The 9,920-nt window shown below is 43.9% G+C and overlaps 1 protein-coding gene across 1 annotated transcript in view; it reads left to right on the forward strand.

Annotated features, from left to right (window-relative positions):
• Positions 1 to 5,394, forward strand: part of CTR9 (CTR9 homolog, Paf1/RNA polymerase II complex component) — a 28,550-nt gene extending 23,156 nt beyond the window's left edge. The window contains exons 22-25 of the mRNA XM_045484512.1: positions 112 to 269; positions 1,335 to 1,431; positions 1,662 to 1,774; positions 4,310 to 5,394. Coding sequence (XP_045340468.1) covers positions 112 to 269; positions 1,335 to 1,431; positions 1,662 to 1,774; positions 4,310 to 4,736 — 795 coding nt within the window. The 3' untranslated portion in view covers positions 4,737 to 5,394. The remainder of the gene's footprint in view (positions 1 to 111; positions 270 to 1,334; positions 1,432 to 1,661; positions 1,775 to 4,309) is intronic.
• The last annotated feature ends 4,526 nt before the right edge of the window (positions 5,395 to 9,920 follow it).

Genomic DNA, 9,920 nt, shown 5'->3' on the forward strand with positions numbered 1-9,920 from the left:
CCCCTCCCATGCAACTTGATAAAAGATCCTTCGTTTGTCAAATGGCTGATAGGATCTGACCTCATTCCACCAGCCAGGCGAGAACTGATTATAGTCTTGTTTGGATTGCAGCGTTCTAAAAAGGGAGGAGAGTTTGATGAATTTGTCAACGACGATACCGACGATGACCTGCCTATATCCAAGAAGAAGAAGAGAAGAAAGGGCAGTGGTAGTGAACAAGAAGGGGAAGATGAGGAAGGTGGTGAAAGAAAGAAGAAAAAGAGGAGAAGGTATTATCAATGTGTTGTGAATATATTTACTGGAAAATGTGTGCAGTTTAGAATGAGAAAACCTGCGGTGCCCACGCTATCCACGTGCAATCTTAGAAAAGTCACCGAGCCTCAGTTTCCTTTGTGTAAAATGTAATAGTGATGCCCACCTCAAGTTTTGCTAGATGTGTAATATGTGAATTAATGTGAAAGAAGGGCCTTTTATTTTTTATTTTATTTTTGTTTTAAGTTTGTTTGTTTGTTTGTTTTGAGAGAGAGTATGCATATGCATGCACGTGCAAGCAGGGAAGGTGCTGAGAGAGAGGAAAGAATCCCAAGCAGGCTCTGTGCTGTCTGTACAGAGCCCAACTTGGGGCTCGAACTCACAAACCACAGGATCATGATCTGAGCCAAAATTGGAAGTCAGACACTCAACCAACTAAGCCACCCAGTCGCCCCTGAGGGAAGGACCTTCTAATCTTCCTGGTGCCATTTGCTATTAAGATAAGTGGTGCCCCGCCCATCTCTTACCGGAGGTGCCCCTGAGCTGTCCTGTTCCTCACTTGTGGTGCTTCCCTGTCCAGGAACCTCCAGTTGGCTCTCTTAGCAAGGCCTGTTCTTCCCACCCCTGGCTGACTCTACTTGGGGAAGAACCTAATGAATTCGTTCCGACATGGACCCGTTAAATGGAAGCTATGATCGGACATCAGCAGGCCTGGAATGAGTAGCTGGCAAGGAAGGAAGAAGAGAGGACAGATGTGAGATCAGGAGCCTGGGTCTTTTCTCCCATCTTCTGTCCCTCCACCAAGTACAAGATTCAGGCTTATCTTAGATGAATAAGAGGACTCAACAGAGACTAAATTATTTGGTGGACATTGCATAAATACATGGTTCTTGCACACTCCTGAGCTGTGTGCAGCAGTTGTAAATTATGGCCTCTGCCCTTGACGAGTGTTCAGTATGGTTGAGGATAGCCCAATAGAGAATAGCATTCAGAATGAATAATATTTTGATGACAAAGTAGTCTTAGACTTTCTAGGCATGAGTGAACCTTGACAGACTTTCTCTTGTTGTTCACTCTTGAAGACCTCCAAAGGGAGAAGAAGGATCTGATGATGAGGAAACAGAAAATGGCCCCAAACCGAAAAAGCGACGTCCACCAAAAGCAGAGAAGAAGAAGGCTGTAAGTTTATAATACTGTGTGGTTTTTATGTCCTGCTGTAGACACAAAGGCTTGCCCTACACAAGCATGTATTCTTGCCCTGCAGTTTCTTCAAACACAAATGCTTCTTTTTGAAGTGTGTTGGTTGCTATTTGTTGTCATCACACCGCAAACTAAGTTTAACAAAATGTTTAACAAGATGCAACCTAGGAATCCTGATTAATCTGCTATGTCTGATCTTCTTTCTGTAGCCCAAGCCAGAGCGTCTGCCTCCTTCAATGAAGGGAAAAATAAAATCCAAAGCCATAATATCATCAAGCGATGATTCTTCAGATGAAGATAAACTTAAAATTGCTGATGAAGGGTATGAATTTTTCCCTTAGCGCATTCTTTTTTTTTTTTTTTAATGTTTATTTATTTATTTTGAGAGAGAGAGAGGATGTAAGCGGGAGAGGGTGAGAGAGAGAGAATCCCAAGCAGGTTCAGCACTATCAGCACAGAGCCAGACGCAGGGCTTGAACTCCTGAACCAAACCGTGAGATCATGACCCAAGCCAAAACCAAGAGTCGGACGCTTAGCTGACTGAACCACCCAGGCACCCCTCCCTTAGTGCGTTCTTTTAATGAAAGATAAGAATGGTCACTGTGCCAAAATGTCTTCCCTCCAGCTTCTTAGAATCTCTGAGGTGGAAGAAACCTTAGCACACCTCTTAATCTAACCCTGTCATTTTGTCCTGTCACATGTTTTTCCCTCAGAGAAGAAAACCTATTTTGAAATCTCATTTCTCCATGGATATTAGGTGAAATTTCCTGGATGGTATCCTTCTAAATGAATTGTCTCACTTTCCTACACTTACCAAACTGGCTAAAACTGTTATGAGTAGCCTGATCCTGGTCATGTGGAAATAGGACTTTCTTGACCATTTCCTCCCTTGTAGGGCAGTGCTAACTCAGCTGTGCCTGCTCCATGAGGGACTTCTCCTAGACTGCTTGGCCACTACTCTCCTTTAGCTTATGGCACACCTGGAGCAGCAGTATTGATTTTACTTGTCCTAAACTTGTTCCTCAAGCTGGAGGTTCCCCAGCTTGGGATAATGCTATCCCAGCCCATGTATTTCTCCCGATGGCTGTCATTTCATTCATTTGTTCAACAGTCATTTGAATGCCCATTAAGAATTCCATGAGATAGTGTGCTGAGTGCTTGGGGATGCAGAGGAAAAAGTCCTAGACTCTGGCTTCAGAGAATGTGTGCTTTAGAAGCAGTGAAGTGTAACATAAACAAAAAGCCACATTATAGTGGGATGGGATAGGTATTGTCACTTATGGTTTTGTATATTGCTCTCCAGGGTCCATACCTAATCTGGAGTTGAGGGGAGGGTTGTAAGAGACTTGTTTTGTAAAAGAAAGGCTGTTTGAGTTGAATCTTTGAAGAAGAATGGAGTGCTGGTTGGTTAGAGGTGAGCAGTTAACATGTTGAGAGAACTAAGGGTGACAGTGGGGGTGCTGGCCTCATAGGTAACGATCTCTAGGGAGGCATCTGTAAAGACTTGCAGTTCCTTTTTTCTCTGAAGACACTGGCTGACACACATTGGGGTTGCTTTACCCTTGCCCACAGTGTTACCCTGGTCAGTGGTAAAAGGCCAGCATGAGCAGAGCAGTGAAATGTATGGTTTTAGAATGAGCATTGTTAAAATGTGTAGGCAGAAAGGTCCATGTGAGAGGCTGAGCTGCTGTCAAACTATGAGGTCAAGGCCAAGTTGATTTGAGCCACTTGCATCAGTTAAACTTGATCCTGAGTGTCACGAAGTGTTTGCTTATTTGGCCAGGTGGAATGGTGGGAATTGGACCCAGGAGGCCCACTGGCCTTTAGTATATATAGGGAATGAATGTAGTGTCTTCCTCTTACTCACTCTTCATACCTACTCAGGGTGACCGGAGTTACATATTGTATGTGTAGGTTTCTTCTCTCAGATTTAAGCACCAAGAGCCTTCCTTCAGTCATGTGGAGATGGTTTCATTTCTGAACAGAAGAATGTATTATGTCTCCTTCGCCCTTTTTAGACTGAACCCTGTGCCATTTAATATTCCTTTCCATGGAATCCAAAACTGAGGAATATGCCACAGGGGAAGTATGTTCTCCTGTCCAGAGCTCTGGGGGGTGAGCAGCTGTCACCACAGTTATGAGAATGTTCTTTCCTCCAGAGCCTCCAGGAAGCCAAGATTTCCTGGGTGCTACCACCATATCAAGCATAGGTACAAGTCCCATTCCCTTTAACCCATCAACTGATAAGTAGAGGGGAACTCAGGGCAAAAGTAAGTGAGCTACAGAAGCCTTTTAGCCCTGGCTTCTTATCTTGAGTAAGACTCACCCTGGTGGAGGGCACGAGTGCAGCAGCAAATCCTGGATAGAAATGGTGCCTTTGCTCTTCAGGTATCTGATAGGACGGGGAAGAGTCCCACTCATCCAGCCTTGGGAGATGGTTAATTCTTCAGAGTCCCTACAGCCAAGCAAAATCCTAGGTTTCACTTCTGCTATGAATTTGCTTATAAAGATAAATGTAGCCCTTCCTTTTCATAATTTTATGTATGAAATTGAGAAGTGCTTCATTCTGATGAAAGGTGCCTGATAGAACCCAGTGAGAGTCCTCCTTTACTGTTTAAATGCTGTGTCATAACTAAAGTGCCTTATTTTTTCTTTTTAATCCTTTTTGATTGTGAAATATATCAAATTTACAAAACAGAACACAAAACAAATATCACAAAGTGAACACCGGAGTTAACACCCTCCACGTCAAGAGATAGAATATTAAATGCCCTTATTTGTTTAGAAAACATTCTCCGCTTGTCAAGGCTCCCATTAGCCCAAATCCTGGTGTCTAACCAGTGCTTGTCTTTGCCAGACATCACCGCAACAGCAACAGCAACAGCGACTCCGACGAGGGTGAACGGCGGAAGAAACATGCCTCTTCAGACAGCGATTCTGATGAGAACCAGAACAAGTCTGGCAGCGAGGCCGGCAGTCCCCGGAGGCCCCGAAGACAGCAGTCAGATGAGGATTCAGACAGTGACCAGCCAGCCAGAAAGAGAAGGCCCTCGGGTTCTGAACAGTCTGACAACGAATCTGTGCAGTCTGGGAGAAGCCGCTCTGGAGGTTCTGAGATGGACTCTCGCCCGGCTTCTCCAAGTGCCGAGTCAGACCACGATTCCGAGAGAGGATCTGATAACGAGGGCTCTGGCCAAGGCTCTGGAAATGAATCAGAACCAGAGGGATCCAACAATGAGGCCTCGGATCGGGGCTCAGAACATGGATCAGATGATAGCGACTAGGTTTTATTTCATAAATAAGCTTCATCTCTGGAGGAAACTTTTTTAATATATGAAAGCTGTGACAGAAACGCTTCAGATGTTTAGTCAAACAATTGTGAAATTTTTCCTAAGGCAGTTTTTTTTTCTACCCATTTGTATATTACTAAGCCCCAAGAGATATTTCCTGCGCTAAAGTCCAGTATCTGAGTCTCTTGAGCAAGTGAAGAATGTGACTGTTCCTCGTTGCGGTACAGTTCTACCTGTCATGTGTGAAAACCACAGGAAGAATAAACCCAGATGCTAAATCATTCCTACAGAGGTTTGGCTGAAACTGGCAGAGACGTCTCCTCATCTTCGTACGTTAAGCAGCATACTGTTTCGGTTTTTATTGCAGTCTTTGACCAAGTGGTGCAGGCAACTTGGTGTTCATGTCTTTGTTCCATTTTAAGTTCAGATTGAGAATATTTTTATTTTCTGGAGGAGGAAGTATCTACTGTATAATCGCACCAAAGTACAAGTGAAAGGAAGGTTTTCTCCAATAGTGTAACACTGCAGCCGTGTAGATAAAAACCACAGATACGTAATTTGTTAGGTCGACTAAGATGTGGACAAATGCTTTTCTGTTAGTAGAATGCAAAGACCTACATACGTCACACAATAAAATTCTCTTACCAACTTTTATGGGACATCGTGTCATTTTTATTTGCTCAGTATGTTTGTGCATGAAAATTTAGCAGTAAATAAACTATGCAAATATTTGGAAGAACCTGAACTAGGCTGAAGGTTGTTTACTCAAAACTTTACAAATTTTTTTTAAAAGATTTTATTTTTAAGTAATCTCTCTACCCAACTTGGGCCTCGAACTCACAAGATCAAGAGTCTCATGCTCTACCGACTGAGCCAGCCAGGTGCCCCGAAACTTTTATAATTCTTTATAGATTGTGGAGTTTTTTTTTTAAGATGTAAGCAAACTAAGGTACTCATATGTATTTGTATTTTCAATAATTCAGTGATTAACAGTTTGAGTAACATTTTTTATGTTGCACTGTATAGTTTGTAGAAAAGCTGTAATTAACTTAGTAAGTATTAGGCATTGAGAATGCAGAGATAAACTGTCTTTCCTGCCAAAAGTCTAATGGAGATCAGTTCATTGTCCCTATGGTGTGAAAAGGGGAATGTTTGCACAGGTTGTGGGTGCAGAATGGAGGATGAAGTCAAGACAAGGTTTCCTGAAGGACAGGAGACCTGTGATGACTCAAGTGACCGGCCAAATGAAGTATTGGAGTGTGTTGTAGGCCGTGGGGGGCGCGTGTGCAGCTCCGGGAATTCGAATGTAAGAGAGGCAATGAATTTCTGCCTTTGAAAGGTGAGGAGCCCGAGATTCAGAAGTTCATGCAGCTGGTAAAGGTGAGATTCGAACTAGAATCCAGGTCTTCACTTTCTCCTTTTTCCAATACGTCACATATAAGTGAACTAGCCAATCGCCAAGTGACAAAAATCCATCTAAGTTAAAAAGCATTTCTCAACTGATAACTCGACATCAAGGAGTAACTAAACAAACGTATGTTGGTAGAAAGTCCTTTGGAAAGCAATTTTTGGAGGGATTTAACACAATGCTATCTCGCTGTTTGAGGTTTTGGCTACAAAGGTGCTTTTTAGTATATGCCCTGATTTGTAATTTTGGAATGCATTCCACCTCAATATGGGTATTTCTTCCAGGTGTGCCCTCAGATTAGGCAGTGACATGCCCCCCTGACCATGGTGCCCACACCAGAAGCCACTGTGGGGTTTCTTCTGGCAGAACTCCCTTCTGGCCATAATTTGGAGCCTGGAGGTAACTGAAATGACCAAGAAGTGGGGACTGCCCCCACTGAGGAAGGGGAAGGTCTTCCTGACAAAGGAAGCCTTTGCTCTGTGGCCGCTGCCTGTCCTGGGGCCTGCATGTCAGGATCAGCCTTCCATTTCTTTCCTTTTTTTTTTTTTTTTTTTTTTCTCTTTTTCCCCAGGCAAGATTGACATTTTATGACTTTCAGATGTACAACATAATGGTCTGGCATTTGTATGTATTGCAAAATAATTACATTAATGTAATCTAGTTAACATCCATCACCACACATAGTGACAAAAATGGAAAACAGTATGGAAGTTCCTCAAAAAATGAAAAATGGGAGCGCCTGGGTGGCTCAGTCGGTTGGGTGACCAACTTTGACTCGGGTCATGATCTCGCAGTTCGTGGGTTCGAGCCCCGCATCGGGCTCTGTGCTGAATGCTTGCTCAGAGCCGGGAGCCTGCTTCAGATTCTTTGTCTCCTCTCTCTACCCCTCCCCCACTTGTGCTCTGTCTCACTCTCTCAAAAATAAATAAATGTAAAAACAATGAAAAAAAAAAAGAAAAATGGAACTACCATATGATCCAGCAATCCCAGTTCTGTTTATTTATCAGAAGAAAATGGAAACACTAACTTGAAAGGTATATGTACCCCCATGTTCACTGCAGCATTATTTATACTAGCCAAGATGTAGAAACATATCATCTAAGTGTTCCTGGATAGATGAATGGATAAAGAAAATGTGAGATATCTTCCATTCCATACACACAATGGAATATTATTCGGCCATAAAAAAGAATGGAATCTTGCCATTGGTGACAACATGGATGGACCTTGAGTGCATTATGCTAAGTGAAATAAGCCAGAGAAAAAAAGATAAATATTGTATGATCTCACCTATCTGTGGAATCTAAAAAATGAAATGAGGCTCATAAATAAAGAGAACAGATTGGTGGTTGCTAGAGGTGAGAGGTTTGTGGGGAATGGGCTAAGGGGGGGTCAAAATGTACATACTTGCAGTTATAAATCATGAAATCACGGGAATGCAATGTACAGCTTGGCAACTATAGTTAATCATACTGTGATGCATATTTAAAAGCTGCTAAGAATACATCTTTTTTTTTTTTTTTTTTTTTTTTTTTTTTAAGTAGACACCATGCAGGGCATGGAGCCCAGGATGGGACTTGAACTCATGACCCTGAGATCAAGACCTGAGCTGAGATCAAGAGTCAGATGCATTGGGCACCTGGGTGCCTCAGTGGTTGAGCATCTGACTTCAGCTCAGGTCATGATCTCGCAGTTCAAGCCCCATATTGGGCTTGCCATTGTCAGCACAGAGCCCGCTTTGGATCCTCTGTCCCCCTCTTTCTGCCCCTCCCCTGCTTGTGCTCTCTCTCAAAGATAAACATTAAAAAAAGAAAAAACTATTAAAATTTAAAAAAAGATGCTTAACGGACTGAGGCACCCAGGCACCCCTAAGAGAGTACATCTTAAAAGTTATAATCACAAGAAAAAAAATGTAACTATGTACAGTGAAACCTATCATTCAACCCTCTGCCCTAGTTCTTGGTGGTCTCTCAAACCTTTATGATTGTCCAAGCAGCCTATTTTATTTTTCATAGCTCCCAGTAGTTGAGGGTATGCCAGGACCTGTCACTGTCGTAAAGGACCTCGGACAACGCCTAGATCCAGGCTGATTGGAAACCAGACCCTCAGGCCCAATAGGTCCCTTTCACAGGAAGACTGAGTTCCTGTTGCTGTGCCCTGAGGGTGGTGGCTATTTAATATATGGGACAGCTGGAGCAAGGCAGAGAGCACAGAGATTGCTTCCACAGGCCTCCATTCCTTGATTGCAGCTGTGTAGGCCCCAATTAGTGGGCAGGCCGAAGCTCCTCAACAAGCAAATAGGCCTCCTTCCCAGAAAGACTGGGGCTGTATTTCAGTGTGCTCTCTATACAGTGGCCAGAACATCTCTGATGATTACTGTCCCATGGGACCCAGGAATACAAGCCCCCAGGCGCTCAGAGCCAGGTGATCAAGGGGCATCCCCTGGGCTACAGCCACAAAAACTGGGTCATGGCAAAACCAGGGCATCAGCTGCATATAGAAGCTCCTCTCCGGGAGAAACTGGAGCTGAGAAGCACGGCAGAGAGGGGCCTCAAAGATGGCACCCGCCAGGAGGGAGCAGAAAGATGGCGTCCATCGGTTTTTGTCCTGAGAGTATCCCAGCAGGCCCCTGCCCTCGAGTCCAACGCTTTAAAATTAGCAAATGACCTTCTGTCACATAAAGTCTGAGCACTTTTCAAAGGCTGCTTCTGCATCGGGCCAGAAGCCCGTGAGTTACACGGTGAGTAAGTCCACGTGTGAGTTCTTTCAGAGCTGTTTCTCAGTTTGCCGCAGCCCCACAGGTCTTTTGGGCTTGGGCCTGCTTGTTTTTCAAAGCTAGCTGTTTTGGGGGCTTGTCTTTCAGGAGCAGGTCTCAAAAGCTGGGGTGACTAATATGGGTACCAACTCCTCAGGGGAGAAGCTCTGGGTTTTGAGTCCCCTCCCAATTGTGGGTTGCTGCTGGGGGGTGAGGGGTTAAGGGTGCAGCGGTAGGGGGCAAGGAAGTGAGGGGGTAAAGGGTTGAGAGGGTGAGGGGCAGGGAGGTGAATGGGTAGGGGGTAAGAGGGTGGGGAGATGGGGTTAATGGTGAGGTTGTTTTTCAGCCTTTCCTACCTGCTTTGATGTGATTTTTTCCCTCTCATTTGCTGGATGTGAAGGGGTCATTCTGCTAGTTTTGGGGGTTTTTTCAGAGCAAATTTTTCCGTGGGTAACTGTAGATTCAGTGTGTCCATGGGAGGAAGTGAGTTCAGGATCCTCCATGTCGCCATCTTGAACACAAACCTCAGTTTCCCTTTCTTAGTGAGGTCAACGTCAGCAGGAGAAGGCAGCAGGAAATAGTTGGTTATGAGCAGAGATACTGGAATCTAGGTGTCCTGGAATCGAATCTTGCTTTGTGATGCTGACAAGCCATGTCACCTTGAGCAAGTTACTTCCCTAGTTGAGCCCCTCTCCTAACTAGGAGCCATTTCTCCTACCCTGTAAGTTTTGAGAGACTCGCATGGGTCTGTCACAATTAGAGAATGTGATTTACGTTGGCTTTCACGTTAATTCCAAACTAGTCCAAGTATCACAACTATTGGAGCTATTAAACTTTAAAATAAATTTTGCTTAAATTTAGGCAAGAAAACCCACGTTGTTAATCTGACTGAAACTCAATCACTTCCTCTGCTGAAATTACTATTTCATAGCATGAGTTTTCTTAAGCAGGCGACTCTTCCATTATAGTGGAAGATTATACTTAATTCATAGGATTGTTGTGAAGATTATGAAGG

The sequence above is a fragment of the Leopardus geoffroyi genome, chromosome D1 (genome assembly GCF_018350155.1).
Source record: "Leopardus geoffroyi isolate Oge1 chromosome D1, O.geoffroyi_Oge1_pat1.0, whole genome shotgun sequence".
Classification (NCBI taxonomy): Eukaryota; Metazoa; Chordata; class Mammalia; order Carnivora; family Felidae; genus Leopardus; species Leopardus geoffroyi.